The sequence below is a fragment of the Strongylocentrotus purpuratus genome, unplaced genomic scaffold (genome assembly GCF_000002235.5).
Source record: "Strongylocentrotus purpuratus isolate Spur 01 unplaced genomic scaffold, Spur_5.0 spur5_scaffold_19, whole genome shotgun sequence".
In the NCBI taxonomy this organism is placed as follows: Eukaryota; Metazoa; Echinodermata; class Echinoidea; order Camarodonta; family Strongylocentrotidae; genus Strongylocentrotus; species Strongylocentrotus purpuratus.
Genome location: NW_022145604.1, coordinates 29423111 through 29442187, shown reverse-complemented (window position 1 = coordinate 29442187; position 19077 = coordinate 29423111). Strand labels below are relative to the sequence as shown.

The 19077-nt window shown below is 37.8% G+C and overlaps 1 protein-coding gene across 1 annotated transcript in view; it reads right to left on the bottom strand.

The window, feature by feature from the left end:
- LOC592858 (uronyl 2-sulfotransferase) overlaps positions 1-19077 on the bottom strand; it is a 41509-nt gene that overhangs the window by 10289 nt on the left and 12143 nt on the right. The window contains exons 2-7 of the mRNA XM_030990822.1: positions 18590-18663; positions 17192-17326; positions 16332-16441; positions 15698-15824; positions 1165-1256; positions 439-605 (exon numbers count right to left, since the gene is read on the bottom strand). Of these exons, the coding sequence (XP_030846682.1) occupies positions 439-605; positions 1165-1256; positions 15698-15824; positions 16332-16441; positions 17192-17326; positions 18590-18663 (705 nt within the window). The remainder of the gene's footprint in view (positions 1-438; positions 606-1164; positions 1257-15697; positions 15825-16331; positions 16442-17191; positions 17327-18589; positions 18664-19077) is intronic.

The following is a 19077-nucleotide window of genomic DNA, read 5'->3' as shown; positions in this document are numbered from 1 at the left end:
TTGTGTGTGTTGTGTGTGTTGTGTGTTTGTGCGTGCGCGATCCGCGCGCGCTTGCGTAAATTAGTGTGGGCGTGTGCTCGTGCTAGTATGTGATGGCTATCGCCGATCATCCCCCCACTCCTCGGTAAGGATTTACGCCCCTGATCATAGAATGTACCGCAGGTGCAACACATGAATAATGATTACATAACATGAGCACCTTTTCATCTCGGTGGGTTTTACAATTTTATCAGAAATGACCTCTATCTGCCCATGCGCAGATAGTATTTACGAAATGGCTCATTGTGTATCAAAGACGGTGGAAATAAAATAATTCAGATTAAATAAATAGATTATGCAAATCCAATTATTGGAGACTCATGTACAGTCGGACTAGTTTTTTAATTTCATAATACAGTATACGAAAGAAAAAAGAAAGGTAACACAATTTTGGCTTACTTTTGTTGATTCGAGAAAGATAGAACTCTGTCAATCCGTTGTACATATCTGGCATGAGATGTTCTAAGACTCTCAGAGACGCTTCATACTCTTCGGTGATACCGATGAAAGTGTAGTATTTATCAATGTTTGACTTGGCCTGCTCCAAAGCCCATGTAGCGTCTTTCCTGTTATTAAAAAAGAAAGACAGAGGAGAGTTAGAGAGAGAGAGAGAGAGCGAAAAGGAGAAATGGGGAGGGGGTGTATTCAAATCTACATACAGTTCCTGAAACATGCACGAAAAGAGCATAATTTGTTTTTCATTTTCATTTTTCTCTTCTGTTAATGAATGAAAATCGCTCCTCCGTTACCTGTTTCTCTACCACTCTCTCCACCCCTACTACTGGTATTCTTCCCTTCCCCTTCCTTGGCCGAATGAGTCGGAATGGGGGCTAGATTATCTAAACTACGTTTTTTTTATGGGGAAAACAGTTATTGTCATAATTATAGAGAAATTTTGCATTTTTCGGACCTTAAAAAAAAATTATTCTATTCTTTTTAGAAACAAATAAACACAAAAAATTCAAGGACCGCATTTATACTTTCTCCACACGCCTGAGGGAATTGGGCGACAACATGACATTGCTGTCCATGTTGCATTTAATGTTTGTTTGAAAAAAGTCACCAGTCAACTTTAACTATCATGGCGAAAATAATAACTCAGAATACAGATAAATATGTACTCACCCGCATTTTGGGTTAAAACCGCAGAAAATGTTCGTATACATGCCCGCTCTGTTACACTCGTAATGTCCGTCTAGAATGCACTCTTCGATAGACTTATGTGAAAACAAGATAAAACAGAAAGGATTTGAAAATTTATATTAATGATACTATTAATTAGAAATGTATGTCGGCACATAGCGTGTTTGTGTCACTTCCAAGGGAATTTCAATATTATTACCTCCGCTTTAGCTCCGGAAAACATAGTATTCGGTGCATTCAATAACCAGACACCCACTTCCTACCCAACATGGGTCGAGAGAGTCAGATTAAAAAAAAACAGAACTAGACTTTAATTCGTCACTTAGGCGCCTTGGATTAATTCTCATGCACGAGAAACCGCGGCTTTTTAATATTAAGAACGCATGCAGGAAAGCTGCATTGCGGTAATCCCGGATGCGGGATTTGCCCACGAAAAGCCGCACTGTATGTGTCTGAAAGACGATGACGTCTTTTTCAAGCCCCAGCAAACAAATCTTCTATGTGGGCATGCCTTGAACCATAATGCATGGCCCTACAGAGGAATTTTTCCTGTTGGGGACCGGGTAAAATGCAATGAATTATTGCAAATTTATTGCATTTTCTTTTTTTTCTTTCTTTTTTTTTGGTGGGGGCGTCGACGTACCCTAGTGCCCGCTGCGTAAAGTCATGATTCATTGGCTAAGCAATGGCCTCGTTATTGTGAGCCCCCAGAATCAAAACCGTGTCGATGTGCTATATTAGTGCCCTTTTATATGGCATTAATCCCCATTACTGTCAGATACGACTTAAGGACGTAGGTCCCCTAGTTTAAGAGCATAGTAGCACACACATGCTTTGGCAGTCACGCAAAACAAACACTCCCTAATTGTCATTCAATAAAATCTGAGAATTTATACCATTATCTAGATCTATTAGGAATAAATCATTGTCAAAACCATACAATAAATTGGGGTAAAATATAATTATTAAAGCATTATGACCAACAGTGTAGAAACCAATATGTCCAATAGAAACCAACAGCTAAATCTATCTCATGCATATGCATGATTACTTATGACAATGCACATCAATTTTGTGATTATTATTTTCTTTCGGCAAGTAATGACCAATAGATTATTTGTCTGACCATGTTACAATTACATTCCCGTTCTAGCAATAGATATATTAATTATAATGATTACTAACCAAGAAACAACATGTATATTTATTATATAGAATTGTACAAGCCTTTAGTTAAGTAAAGGATATTCTTAAAATCACTTCAAGTGAGCTTTGTGATGGAGTTAATGCAATTGAGACTTGAATTCACCTTTTGTGGTGGACAGTTGCTAAAATCGACTTTTGATTTATCATTTTTGATTTATCAGTAGAAGCCAATGGACTATTGAACCACTAGGGAATTAAGAATATGGGGCCATTAGAAACCCATAGAAAGATCTTTAATGGACCAACAGGAACCCATAGAAAGAATCTAATGGACCAAAAGAAACCCATAAAGAAAAACATATCTAATGGACCAACAGAAACCCATAAAAGACGTGGGTGGATGTTGGTCCAATAGAAGCTTTCTGTTGGTCCATCAGCATTTTTTTCTGTGGGTTTGTGTTGGTCCAATAAATATTTTCTATTGGTTTCTATGGTCCAATATTTTACTTTCCCTATTGAAACCAATAGACACCAATAGCTCTAATGGTTTCTGATGGTCCAATAGGCTATCGCATTCTTTTGGAATACTAAACTATTACGCTCTAGAATCCTATTAGCGAGTTTTCGCTCAGCAACCGACAGACCTTCGCGGACACAGAGCACTCATGTTTACGGCCGTCGCACACAGACCGTCCTCGATACAATACGTGGTTTCGCTTTTCGGTGAAATTTCTACGGAGGTAATGCACTTGCAATGCCATTATAGTAGGGGCTGTTAGGGCTAAATAGGTATTGTTTGGTGCAGATTCTTCTAAAAGCACCAAATTTGGCCCAGAGGTAGATTATACCATACTTTTATGATTTCTGCCGGACGCCAAGAAGGGCGCCCTCTGGGTATGCCATATTGGGCAAATCCAAAATGGTCGCCATCTGAGTTAAAGGTCAAGCGTAGTTCCAAAAGGAATAGCGCTTGTATGATGATAGTTTATATATTTATGGGTTGTGTTTTTTTTTTTTTTTTTTTTTTTTGGGGGGGGGGGGGGGGGTTAGAGAATCTGATTATGATGTTCTTTCATTGATTTGAGGTCTCCTTGTGGCTGCCATAATGGTCATATTGGTCAAATCCAAAATGGCTGCCATCTGATAGTTACAGGTCAAGTGTAGTTACGAAAGGAAATGGGATAGTATGATTAAAGTTTATATATTTATGGGGTTTTCGAAATCAGAGAATCTGAGTATGATGTTCTTTCATCGATTTGAGATATCCTCGGGTCATACTGGTCATATTGGTCAAATCCAAAATGGCTGCCACCTTTGAGTAAAAGGTCACGTGAAGTTCCAAAGGAAAAGGGCTAGTATGATAAAAAGTGTATAAAGTAAGGGGGTTTTCGGGGTCGGAAAATCTGATTATGATGTGCTTGTATCAATTACAGGTCTCCTTGGGGCTGTTATGCTGGCCATATTGGCCAAATAAAAAAGGATCGCCATCCGATTTAAAGGTCAAGCGTAGTTCCAAAAGGAAAGACCCGTATGATAAAAGTTGATAAATTCATGGGGTTTCCGGGGTCGGATAATCTGATCATGATGTTCTTTTATCAATTCATGTCACCATCCTGTCCTAAGGCTACAATGAAGTCCATTTCCTGGTTGAAGAAGTTTAGGGAAGATGTGCCAAATTCACACTTGAGTGGGTATAAATCTTGGCCTGCGCCCAAATGTTTCATCATTAACTTTCCTCTGTGAATGCATAATAAATTCGTTTTCGAGGGTTGGCAAGGAAAATAGATAAACAGTAGAAACAGACCATGAATAAAGAAATAAACAGCTTGTTCGATTTGTTTTGAAGCATTATAATCAAAGACCCGGACAGCTTTATCTTTATTATCCATATAAATAACGTCTATAATCACTCTCAGATGGAAGATAATACCAATACGAAATGCATTAAGCAACGTCTAGACATAAAGGTCGAATCTCAACTTTAATTTTCTTATTCTTCTTTTACATTTCGAAGCGTTGCATGAACTCTGAACTCTAAATATGATATCCATCTTCCTTCGCTTGCTTTTATGTCAACCGTAACTAGCAATATGATTTTGTGGGTCTTGTTTCCTGATTAATACTTTTTTCTTATCTAATTACCATTCTTTCGTTCAAATCTATCACAATCACTAACATAATGGCGCATACTTGTTACTTGTAGAGATAATCCCGATGGCAGCTATCATACAGCTAAACTGGGATGTCCGTGCAACGTGCTGGCATAGAGACAGTGCATGAAGTAATTCAAAACAGTGAATGATGTCTATTATTTACAATAAAACGGTGGACGTGCAAGTAAAAACCGAGACGTGGAGTCTACAGTAGCTTGGACCCAACAGGAGGAGGCAACGCTCTGATGATAGGTAGAGCAGCCTCCTGGAAGATGGTCACTGTTGGAGATGTTACTGCAGCAGCTGATAGGTGGTTCCACGTCCAGATGGTGCGAGGATAGAAGGAGTACTTAAAGCTATCAATGGAAGCTGGGGGTACTGCATACTTCAGAGGGTGATCATTTCTGCCCAGATATGTAGCTGGGATAATGTGAGTGGGAAAAGGCATGTTGAGTTGGTGATGGTGCATCTTGTAAAACAAAGTGGACTGTGCAAGAAGCCTGCGGTTGTGAAGGGTATCCCATCCCAGTTTGTTGACAAGTGCTGTGACTGATGTTATTCTCCGGTAGTCTTGGTATACAAAACGGGCGGCAGCTCGCTGTACTTTCTCAAGACTTTGTATTGATGTCAGAGTCCGAGGGTTCCAAGCTTCACTGCCATACTCAGGTTGAGGACGAACAAGCATTGTGTAGGCTTTGGATTTGATGTTCTTGGTGCACGGTGATAGAGTTCTGCGTAGGAGGCCAAGGGTTCTATTGCCTTTCTGGGTGGCGAGTTTACATTGAGTGTTCCATTTAAGGTCATGGGTAATCGTGACACCAAGATACTTGTATTGTTTTACTCGAGGAATTGACTCATTTAGTAGGGTGTAGTCCACTGTGACGGGGTGCTTCTTGTTTGTGATTGACAATGTAGCACACTTCTTGATGTTGAATCCCATCAGCCATTTAGTGGACCAGTCTGCAAGAACATGGAGATCTTCTTGCAGTATATGAGTGTCAGAGGGAGAGTCGATACGCCGATAGATGACACTGTCATCTGCAAATAGACGCATTGTGGACTTGATGTTGAGTTTGATGTCATTGATGTACAGGAGGAAAAGTACGGGGCCAATGACAGAACCCTGCGGTACTCCTGAAGTAACAGGCATCCATGCTGAGCGAGCACCATTGACGACGACAGCTTGATGTCTATTCGCTAGGAGTGACATAGTCCAGCGGAGAGAGTCTCCCCTGATTCCGTAGTAATGTAGTTTGGATCTAAGGTGTGGATGTGGTACGCGATCAAACGCTTTTTGGAAGTCGAGAAAGATGGTATCAGTTTGGCCTCTAGATTGAAGAGAGGATGACCAATCATGACCAATCATCACCAGGAATATCGGAAGAGAGTTAACGCAACGTAGCCATAACATGAAAGGCGAGTTTGATAGAGAGGAGAGAGGGAAAGGGGGGGGGGGTCTAGGAACAAAGGGGAAGCGTCGACCCGTATTGTTCGTGACATCCATTTAATACACTACTGTTTAAAGGTACTATGTCCCATTTGCAGGCCAAACAAATGAAAAGGTTAAATTTCATTGGCATTTGAAAGATAATACTAATTTAGATCTCCCCTTAAAAAAGGATGGCTTCAAAATGACTTAAAGTGGGAAAATAACGACTATTAGTTGCCAAATCGACTAAGGAGCCAGTAGAGCCAATAAGTAATAGTCTTGATTTTCAGACCATTGTACCGCATGATAGTACGTTTTATGCTGCGCAAAGATTCAATCAGTGTGATTTTGGCCTTTACAAGAAGTAGGTTATTGATGTAGACAAATCCTTTACAGCTCATTTTATGTATGTTATTACCAAAGAAGAAAAAAGCCAGTCACTCACTCAATAATGAGAATAGGATCTGACAGTGAAGTCTATCAAGTAAACGGGTTTCCCTGCATAATTTGAATATTAGGACACTGCTAACGTTTAAATTTCACAGATAGGACATACATGACATATTCATAATTCCTGCAAAGTTCTACAGAATTTGAGATTGGCTGCAAAAGGGACATAGTATCTTTAATGCGCGGAGTTGGGCAAAGGCAACATTGAATGTCCGAGATACCATTAATAATTGCTACCTCTATTATTACGTATACTATAATTAAAACGCTCTAATGTATCGGCGGCTTTGGGTAAACGGTGGGGGTGACATTTTAGTCGTCGGCTTTTCAACTATTTAATACAAGCCGTTTTAACGATATACACTGAACTGAATATCAAGGACGAACATATAGTATAGTATTAATGACTGCTTTGAGAGAAATAGTTGTTTTTATACGCTCAAGGGAAGGTTAGAATTGTGCTATTGCCCGAGGCGTGAGGGCAATAGCACAATTCTAACCTTCCCTTGAGCGTATAAAAACAACTAACTCTCGAATATTAAAGCAGTCATTAATACATTTATATGCCGAAAAAAAAATAGTCAACTTATGACACCACCTTGGCCTTTATCCAGTTTATCTGCACGGTTGTTTTTTATGAGTGTATCTTTGAGAGTAGACTAAAAAATTAAAAATTAAAAATAATTTTGTACTTTTTGTCGAAGATGAGATTCGATCTCTTGCGTACCAAAGATGATGTGACTCAAATCACCGCCGTAGACCGCTCGGCCCAGGCCCCCCAAGCTCCGCCATTTTGTCCGGATCCATTAGAAGCCAAAATAAGCTCCTTGCATAATTCATGAGCCTTATGAATTATGCATTATGTAGGATGCTCCCCGCGAAAGGTGTAATGGAATGATGTTCACTACATGGTTAAAGACAATACACGTATCAGCGTAATTAGAGAGGTCAAATAATCTACTGTACGGAATTATGGGTAATTTATTCATCATGCTGCGCGCTAGCAACGCAAGTGATACAGCGAATCAGCGTGGATTATTCTGATGCGATCACCGTTAGGTGAAATACGCGCTCGAACTTGTATTATCGATCACCAGTATAACAGCTGGTGTACCCAGGATGCAATTGGGAAGTGGACCTTAAAGTTCCACTCGTTGCTGTGTTGTTTTGAGTTTTAATGGCATGTATTATTCATTTATGAATATTTACGCCAACTAACTTAAACATCATTACACCTCTACTTATTAATATTCCAGCATTAGATTTTTCTGAAAATCTCTTTATTGACCAAAAAATGATAATAACCATCCATTTTCAACACATTCTCTGGCTATGATTATACATTTTAAATATGCTGATGTATTAAGTTTCCTTATTTTAGACAAACAAATTATGTGGCACAGTGGATGGATTTTCCCCATCCACTCTCATCGTGACCTTAACAATTCCCTTTCTCTCTCTTTCTCAGTCTTTCGAAAAACATCTTCTGCAATTTTTTTTCTCTTGACTGAACAACCTGTTGCAATTCCTTTCTGTCTCACTTTCAGTCGTACTTGTTATTACCACTCATTTGCATGCACTCGCTATCAACTACGATCAACCAATCTATATTCACTCCATTACCCTCCACATTTCACTTGGATTCTCTTCACTTTTCTTTTTGCAGCCTTTGCAGGAGCTTTGAACATGTTTAATGTAGAGACCAGAGAGACCGGAAAGTATGTTAATCATTTTATTCAAATGTTCCAACTTGAAAAAAGAAAAGTGAAACATTGTTTAATTTCATCTTGACATAAATGATTTTAATTTAATTTAACACTGGAAATTTTGAATTGGCCGGGTTGCCTGCCACCCCCCCCCCAAGCCCCAAAGAAAAAACAACAACAACCCAGGAGTGGTACCAGGGTTTTAGTTAGGAGGCCCATGTCCTGTATATTTTTTTTATTTTAAAGAATAATTTCGCTTTTTTATTAATTTTACATTGGTATACTGTTAATTTCACTGGGAAACCATCCCTTTCTCTTAACAATAAACACTGCAATTTTTACTTCTTGCAACATAAATGCTAAAATTCAAAACGTTTTCCCTTTCTAAATCCTTCTAATATAAACATATGATAAATATAATGTTGTTTACACTTTTGCAACCAGTTACATGGTCCATGTAGAAACAGCACCAGGAAGAGGATTGCAAGCCCCCCCCCCCTGTTTTCTTAAGTTAGGAAGTATCAAAACATGATTCTATTAAATTAGTAGTTTGGATACGAAAGGCAATGATGAAATGGCAGTCTGTCTTTGTCTTTATATATTTAATGCATTTAGAGGGTTGACTTTCAAACCTTCTTACATACAATACTTGAAGCAGCATTATATTGCAATAATCTACAAATCCTCTAAAATACAGAAGTCCATAGAGGTAAATGAATTTCAACATGTATAATTATAATTAAAATATCATTGAATTAATTAAATCTTTGATATAGACTGGTAGATCTTTATCACTCAAATTTCATGAAGAATCTTTCTGCCCAGGCAGTCCTCCCATAAGATGGTAGTTGACATTGTTAAAATGATAATGTTTATTCATTGATGATTAGTTATCTTTAATTATTTGTAAGTTGACAAGATGATAAATTCATTAGCTTTATTGAATGTGGTATTCTACAAACATATAATACAAATAATAAATAATTATCATGTAAATATTCAAGTTTAAACCCATCTCTACTGTCCTCTTTCATTATATATGGGTGGCATATTTAAGACGTAGTCCCATGTAGATGTCTCCTGCATTCATCAATAAAGTTGTAGCCTAGTTTTCAGAAGAAAGGGCTGTAATGATAAACCAAGTCTGTTGAATGAAAAAATGAAATAAGATACGGTGTATAAGAAAATCAGCAATGACTAATAACATACACCCTGATACCTGCTCTAACAAAGTGACGAAGGACTGAAATTCACTTGGGATTCTAGTGGGCAAACCTAAACTATTTTTCCTACAAGACTATAGTTACTGACCACACCTTAGATTATTTCTGATGATCCCATTAAGACGATAGGCCTGCTGGATCTTGGATCATACAAGGTACGAAATAAGTAATACGTGTACAATGTACTTGTATTGTGAACTTGTGCTCAAAATTGAATAATACTTGGTTAAGTATGGGACATAAAATGACCAAACAACTTGGCCCACAGAATGTACTGGAAATAATGATATTAAAACATACGTAATGTAGACTTATATTTCATCTATATCAACATTTTATTTTAAATCTAAATCACAATTGTGATATTCAGTCAAGTATTCTTTTACAAGTAACGGACAATGAAAAATATGTTTGTCAGATCTATAACTTTCTGCATATGTGTTCTACAATAGTTTATTGGGGGTACCTACATTGTATATTAGCACACTTGCTCGTATGAAGTGTAGTAGGCCCGCATCTCTAGATATGATTCTATCAATATCTGTTCTTTGTTCCTCTCCTGGGTTTGTAATCAGCATGCCTTCATCATCCACTGTAGAGAAGTATCATCCTACATAAGAGAAAAAATGTAGGTACTTCAATTAAAAAGTGATAATAATAGATACATATCAACCATAATACATCCTATAAACAGACTTTCAGTAATCTTATGTTGTGTTCTTCTTCATCTTCATTGCTCATGAAGTGAAAGGACCACTTACAAAAAAAGAAGTAATGAGGGGTCCTGTGTATACCCTACATGTATGATCATTATTATTATGTAGTGCTTTGAATGTGCATTAGACATCGTTCTTCTACACACAGGACGTCCTGTAAATAAGGACAAATCCCTTTGTAAACAAAGGAAGGGAAGAACTGGAATAAGATATCCCCTCCATTATATACACCTGCAACATAAACTTAGTTCCGTTTTCTTTTTAGTGAATTAATAGGTGGTTGTTTAATATTTGTGTGCTAAATATCCTGAAAATTTTACCTGCATGGGAATTTCAGCTTCATCTTGCAAATATAAGAAATGTTGTAATGTCTACTCATCAGTTAACTCCTTCCAGCTCGATCTTCATCAGTTTCAATCTGTTGGAACAAAAAGAAAACAAAATCAATATCACAATCAAGGCGTCCCTTTCTCCTTAACAAAATGAAAATAGATCTAGCATAAAAGCTATTTTTTAATGTCATGGTTGGCCTTAATTTTAATATGGAGTGGAAATCTACATTCCAATTTAATGGACCACAGTACAAATTAAAATTAAATGGAAGATTTAACTTGTGCTTCAAAAAGTGCTTTATATGGCCTATACATATAAAGAAGTCTCAAGTAGAATTGGTTTATTAAGACAAGAAGAAGTGGACTACATAAGGAAACATAATTGTGGACTAGGGGTCTTCTCTTACACAAACAAATAGATTTATCAACATGAACTGCACAATTTGGAGAAGAAAAAAAATCTCTAATATATTAAAAGAATTAATAGGGGTCAGGCGCGTACGCAGGGGGGGGGGGGGGGTAACCCCCCCCCCCATCCCCTTGAGCTTTTTTAATATGTATGCTTTTCTGGAACCCCCCCCCCTTTTGAGTATTGATTTTTTTTTAAATTAAATTTAAAAAAAAATCCTAATGGATGACCTAAAAAAGATGCCCCCCCCCCGAAAAAAGGTCCTCTTACCCCCCCCCCCTTGAAAAAATTCTGCGTACGCCACTGATAGCTAGGGTCTAGATCTAGATCTAGTAGGCCTAGGTCTAGACTCTACTACTAGTATAATGACAACTTGACAAGCACGCTGGACCCACACAAAATCTAAATATTAAATAAACAAATTATAGTATTGATGTTTTTTAAATATATTTTATTAATAAGTTTCAGGTTTACATCTAAATGAATAGGATTTGGAGTTGTTTGACATCAATGGTCACAGATAATTTTGGTCTAGGCCCTAAATAAAGTTGACACTCACCGCGTATGCAACTGAGCGAACGGATGGAACCGATAATAAGTAAAGCCATCAGAGCAGAGGCGGCCCTCCCGGGGGGCAGGGGGGCACAGTGCCCCCCCACTTTTTCAGATACCCCAAAAGTGCCCTTTTTTTAAATAGGAAAAGTGCCCCTTTTACATAGGAAAAGTACCCCTTTTACTTTGACAAGTGCCCCTATTACTTAGTAAAAATGCCCCTTCCCCTCTTTTTACCTCTGACGAGTGCCCTTTTTATTTTTGCCACGTGCCCCTTTCCTTCGACATTTGTCCATTTTCCTTTGCAATAAGTGTCCATTTTCCATTCTCATAAATCTTGAAATTTATCTTGAATAAGTGCCCTTTTTAATCTCTAGTAAGTAGCTCTTTTCAGGTACGTGAAGTGCCCCTTTTCACTTTTTATAAGTGCCCCCTTCATCTCTGATAATTACCCTATTCAAAACTGAGAGGTGCTCCATTTACTTTGACAACTGCCCCTTTTTTCCTTTGTAAGAAGTGCCCTTTCTTTCAATAACTACCCCTTTTTTAAACTCGGATGAGCACACCTTTCATTTTAACATGTGCCCCTTTTATTTTCTAATAGGTGCCCCTTTTCCGTATGATAAATGCCCCCATTAAAGAGAGAGAGAGAGAGAGAGCTCCTTCTCCTTCTCATAACTACCCCTTTCCCTTTCTAATAAGTGCCCCTTTTCCTTATGATAAGTGCCCCCAATAAGAAGAAAGAGTTCCTTCCCCTTCTCATAACTGCCCCTTTTAAAAATCTGAACGGTGCCCCCTTTTCATTCAACAAATGCATATTTTCCTTTATTATAAGTGACCCTTTTACATTTTCATAAGTGACCCTTTTCGTATTTGGTCAGTGCCCCTTTTCCTTTCTTATAAGAGATCTATCCCCTTTTCACCTCTTATAAATGCCCCTATCAAAATCTGATGGGTGCCCCTTTTCCATCAACAAATGCCTATTTCCCATTTTCGTAAACGCCTCTTTTTCACCACTGGTGAGTGCCTCTTTTCAGGTAAAAAAATGCCTCATTTTCACCTCTTATAATTATCCTTTGTACTTTGACACGTGCTCCTTTTCTTTTTTGATAAGTGTCTTATCCCTTTCGATAATTGTCCCTTTTTCATGTAATCATTAAACGTGCCCCTTATTTAAAGCGACTAAGAGCAATTTCCCCCAAAGTTCGCTCGCTGCGCTCGCTCGCATTTAAAGAGGATATAATTATGTTATTTATCAAAGGTCTTTTCAGTCTTCCGTTATGAGAATGTGCTTATCATCACGATTGGCTTATTTTCTTCTTTATAAGATGTAATTTTTCGCACTGCGACCTAACAGATCTTTAATTTTTTTCTCGCTGTAAACTCACTGTAAAGTATGATGCTTAAGCGATATCTTGTATGATGTATGAAGAGAAACAAATATTGAAATCACCCCTGATAATGTAATCACAATGTAGAGGTATATATATATATTTTTCGCTTTGAGATTTCCCACTGTAGGTGCCCTTTTTTTCTTCAGAAAGTGCCCTTTTTTGTTGGTGCCCCCCCCCCCCACTTTGGAAGTCGCTCGGCCGCCCCTGCATCAGAGTCCACATCTACTAAAGATTTTAACAAGAATTAATCCACTTGGATTATCAAAAAAATCATGGTTCATAGATTATTTTAAGGTGTAACGTTAAATCTAGATTTAAATTAAATCGGTGATTGGTGAATTAGATTCATGATGACGATCAAATCTCAAATAAAACTTGATTAGAAAGTTTGATCTTGATGCAAATGAGCACCGAAATTCCCTGGGGTGGGCCTGCCGGAACCCCGGGGCCCTAACTGGAGTACTAGGGTGAAATGACGGCAAACCGCAGTCAAAATACTTCATGACGATGAAAATCAAAGTGCAATTTCAAGAGCAATATTTTACTAGTCTTTTCCCCAGAAATCTGTTGAGAACTGTCTCCAAATGTAACAAAATTACCGTTCATCACGAAGACTATTGTAGCTTTTTCAAAATTGATGACTAAATTCACTTTATCTACTCATATTTCAATCAATTACTCACCCATTCTCAATGAACTATAAACTCTTCTCAGTTTGTGCGAGTGTAGTAGCGTCGTGCATAAATCTGCATAATTAAAGTGACGCAATGAGGTCAAATATATTATCCGGTTTCTTAAACGATACTATCGATAAAATACATATTCATGAGGCACTTATCCAATCAAAAAGCCGCCTCGGGTGCTTATTTTGTCTTCAAATGATCCAAAAGAGGCGGAGCCTAATCCCATTCGTCTGCATGGTTTCCGCGCGTGCTGCTTTCCGTCTAGTAATTATATTTAAACGTCTTTGGCTCGGCCATCGCGCACTCATACCATTCCTAGTAGTTGTCTCTGATTTATACATTAAAATGGATTGAAAATGGCTTCGCGTGCTGGATGCTTCGCAGCAGCTCCATTAAACGGGCCCTTCTTTTACTTTTGCAATGCATTGGCACGAACTTAGATCAAGATCTATCGGCAGATGTTGTTTTTTGGAAGTTTATTTTCGTCTTCATGTCAACAATGCAAGATAAAATTGTCGGTAAGATCGATCGAGATTCAATCGTATTGAAATTACCGACCAATTCATCGCACACGTACGGTATCCGCAATCGCTCAAACCATTTTTAACATGTAAACCTACGGGTATTTCACCAAGACTGAACTATTTTACCGGTAACCATGGTTACTGGGATTTAAGAACTATTTTTTAGAACTATTACATGGGTTTGGAATTTTACCGGGAAGTTTACAGGAATAGATAAAGTTTATGAATGCAATTTCGACCAATCAGATGGCTGGATTTCTTAAGTGAGGTATATAATATTTGTTAGACGGAATTGCTCTCCTAGCTGTCAAATGGTTGACAGTGAACGTTTTACACCAAATAATAATACGATGCGTTTACTTCACTGAAACTCGATAAACGTGTTTAATCACAATGTTAATGAAATGTAGATATTATTATGGTCACAATCGAATATGTGGCTACAATGTGCCTACAATGTGCCTAGATCGTTCTATCTATAGTTAGTCAGTAGCAGTTCCAGATACAGGCCAGCACATGTTGCAATTAGCTAATTGTATGTGCCAGGCGCGTAGCCAGGGGGGCGGTGGGGGCGGTCGCCCCCCCCCCCCCCCCCCCCCCCCCCCCACAAAAAAAAAAAACAAAAAAAAACGCCGGCCCAAAAAAAAAGCAAAAAGGAAGAGGACGTAGGAAGAAAAAGGATTAAGAGTCGAGAACGGTACAACGAATTGTCTTCTTTCTCTAATAATTTATGAAACGTCAAAGCTTCCGCGCTTTGCGCGGGAGTGGGGGGGGGGGGAAATGAATTCAGACAAGGATTAAGAGTCGTTTGAGAATGGTACAACGAATCGTCTTCTTGAATAATAATCTAATGAAACGTCAGAGCTTCCGAGCGACGCGCGGGGAAGGGGAACTTGTTTCAAACAAGGTTTAAGAGTCGAGGACAGTACAACGAATCGTATTCTTTCTCTAATGAAACGTCAAAAGAAACTGAATTTAGATAAGGATTAAGAGTCGAGAACGGTCCAACGAATAGTCTTCTTTCTCTAATAATGAATTGAAACGTCAAAGCTTTTGCGCTTCGTGCGGGAGGGGGGAAACTTCCCCCTCCCTGCACCCACCCCCCTAGGGAGCGCGCTATGCGCGCTCTGTAAGTGATTCGCACGCTTCGCGTGCTCACTACCGCCCACCTAAAATGAAATCCTGGCTTCGCGCTTGTTATGTGCTCGTATTTGCGCAATTTGCGCCGGGCTTCAAGTTTTCAAATGATTGTTTTAAAGAAAATTGTTCTGTTGCGCGTATATACTCCACCTGGCGATACACTTACATTCGGATAGCAAAATTTAATTACGTTCTTTATCAAACCATAATTACATAAAGTGATCAAAAATGATTCAGTTTATAAGAAAAAAAGGCCATTCTTTATCAAGCTAAGAAAAGAATTACAAAAGATAAAATCTCATAACGTTTGAGAGGTTTATTTTGCCCTTGCGTTGTGCTATATAGGTACTGAAGCTGTGACGTCATAAAGATATAATTTTAGAATTTCTCAATGTTTCTTCATTTTCCGAAAGAGCATCAAAAATAGTGTCCAATTGTCGAAAACCAATTGAATATGTTAAGTATTGGCTGAGAAATGACCATCTGAATAAATATATTTCATATAGGAACTCATTGTTATTTGCTCTGGCTCCTAATGGTTAGGAGCCAGAGCAAACTGATAACACTGAGTTCCTATGGGAAATCTTTTACATAACATACTTAATATATTCAATTATGGCACTATCATTTGCCGGCAGCCGATAAGTTATAAACTTACCATATTGTTTTTCTTTTCGCTTAGCATTCCTCGTTCTAGAAATCCATCTCCAAAACGATTGAAGTAGAACGCAGAAACCATACGTGAAACAGGGTCTCGTATGAAATTGATATAAACAGGTTGCGGACTGCAAAAATAAGTCAAACGAAAACAAATTAAATCGAATGAAAATGAATTAACGAATTCTCAACTTAATCATAATATAATGCATGCAGCCCACCGCTCCGAGAATAATTTTATAATATTTTTGCCAATCTCAATATTCGGTTACCCCTGCCTCGTTTTCAGGCAGTTTGATGGACCTCATTTTTGTTGGCACAGAATGGACATCGCAAACCATGAAATCAGTTGTGAAATTCGCAACAAAATATACGACAATTAAGGCACATATTTCATCGAGAAGTGTGGATTTAGTTTGTAAAGTCGAAAGTTGATATGCGGACAAGAAAATTCGCCCCCCCCCCGAAATTGTGCCCATACGCCTAAATGAAGTACTATATTTACCTAGTAATAAATAAAAATATATTCAGTTATCAGTTATTTTAAATAGTAACATAGTTTAATGGCATGATGCGCGGATGGGGACAGGAGTGGGGGGGGGGGGGGAGAGGGGGGATTTAACTGTATGACTTACTTATGTAACTGATGATGAAATGGCAGGAAGAGGCCATGACCCTGAACATAAGCAGGCCTCTTGGCACCCTTGATCAGACGCCTTATCTCGCCGATACTTCGAGCTTTCTCCTGAATGGGAGAGGGAAAAAAAAGAAACTTTCAAGAATCTTAATTTTAATAGCCTGTTTTATGTCTTTTTTCATGGAAAAGCGGTTGGGAAAATTCTAAAATGGTTGGGAGAATTTACACAGTGACGCCTTCAAAGAAAACCATAGATATCTTCGTGGTTTGAGAATTTTGTCAAGAGTATTTGAATGTCAGATGGTTAGTACAGTAAAAGCAATATAATAAGTAACATTTTATACACAAATTAAGCAATTTTTTCATCAATCTTCAACAATGTTACCAAGTCACTTTAAGAAATCATACAATCCCCCTAAATATAATTATTGCAGAAAAGTTTGTATACAACCTATGCATACAATAAATCTATTTCGTCATCTATAACTAAGGCAATATAATATCTGTATAGAGCAAATTAGAAAGGAGCTCAGTGAGTGATGCCCGTTTGTGTTTTACTGATGACAACTTCAAACAATTATATTACTTTCCTATTTTCAATCGGATATTGCTCAAACTTTCACTTATTTGTTTCTCCCATTTTCAGCTTTTATTAAAACCAAGGTTGACTTCCCCTGTAGTGGAATTAAATCGAAAGTAATAAACGTCTTACTTTCGAAGATAGTTTATGTGAATCAGCCGAATCAACATTTGTTGGTGTTTCACACTTTTATTCCGCGTCAAAGAAATGAATGATATATTTCTTTTATTTATTGATTATTAATATTTCTAAGTTAAATACAAAAAAAAAAGACTTACACTTTCGGGTTTACTTTCTTTCCTTATACTGTAGCCATTAAATTTAATGGAGCGATTGCGGAAGAGGCGTCGGCTTGTATCTACGAACGTCCGACTGCCACATTTTGGTACGCTGTTGTATATAATTATGTGATTCTGAAATAGACAAACATTATATCACCTTCACGAAAATGAGCAAAATGCACATCATCATATTCAGAATCAATTATGTATGCCTTGGGGGGGGGGGGGCGGAATATATTTCCAATGGTATGGTATCATGTGTGTTTTCTTTATTGATACATAATTGCACACATCAGCTGGTAAAAACAATGAACTCACTGCACAAACACGATTACATAAGAGGTACATCGGCATTATATGAAAGGGGTCATCGTTCTTACATATTGGTGGATGGAATAAAGAAAAGTTTGCCCTTTATTAGAGTGGGAGAAAATTCTTGAGAAATTGAGAATTTCCTTTTCACGTTTCATTTTTATTCCTCCTATCCCCTTTTTGCTCATTTACTAAATTTCCTTATTTTTCCTTTTCTCCTTTCAATAGACCGGCTTACTTTCACATTCAAAGTTATCGATGTCTCTTTCCTATAGTATAGGGACATACTGGCGAGTTATTCCATTAACCTTTTATTAATGAATGAACTACAATACTCGGAGTCTAGTCTGCATACATTACTTGTTGCTATGTCGGGTAAGCTTCATGCAAGCTTTGCGGTTGTCAAGAACAACCTTATTTGAGAATTGTGCATACAATTTGAATATGTTAGTAAAGCCGGTCTATAATTAAGCCAGTTTAAAGTTGCAGTCTGAGCATGAGCAGATAAAGGTCATTACAGACCAAGTTGTGAAATACACCGAGACAAAATACTGGATACGTGCTTATGAAAATGATGTAATTATTATTCATTTATGCACAAGCGGTGCACTCCATGATACACAGGTGAACGTATTCTTTGAAAAGAGGAAAGAAATAATTAATGTAGCACCTCCATCGCTGTAGGAGTGATTATTAATTCAAAATGTACAAAGTGGAACCTTTTCAGGTTTTAAAGATTATGTGGATCATATTCCGGGTCATTTGGGACATGTGCTAACCGTGAACCGGTCTATTGGGGGATGCGTCCCTTGTGTCTCAAGAGGGGGGGGGGGGGGGGGGGGGGATGCGTCCCTTGTGTCTCAAGAGGGGGGGGGGGGGGGTCACAAACATTTTTTTTCAATGACAAAATAACAAAAATCAGTGACAAATCTGCTGATAACCAATCTGAAGCAAGGATTTCAGTAGCTTATAACACAAATTATCATTTGTCACTAATGACAAGTTTTGTGAAACGCCCCCCAGTTCGCTATGCCAATGTCTATGAAGTCAAATTATTATAAATCTCATCTCAAAACGACTTACTTGTCCATGAACCACGTCACCGTATCGTGATTCTCCATGTTTTGTGGGTAGAGATATAGGCCTACTATTTCGTTCTGTAAGAAGAACATAAGGAAAGTAATCATATGATTGAGTATATAAATCATATTGATATTAAAAATGGAATCCGGATTTTTTTTTTATTCAGATGGTTTATAGTTGCCATTGCAAATCTACCAAATACTCAAGGTGATTAATTTGTATTAAATAGATGAAATAATAAAATACTGAATATTAGTTGTTTCTTTGGTTGAATTATTGTTATCCAACTATTACAGCACAAAGCCATAGGTATAATGATATTTGATAATTATTCATATTCGTTTATTATGTTTGTATGTATTGTACACATTTGGTAGGACAAACAAAGCTTATATCATATCTTATAATACACCAGTTTACAGTTGTGTGCGCCATTTTAAACAAGGCTAATGACCTAGAGGTCATGTATTTATGCGTAAATTAAGATT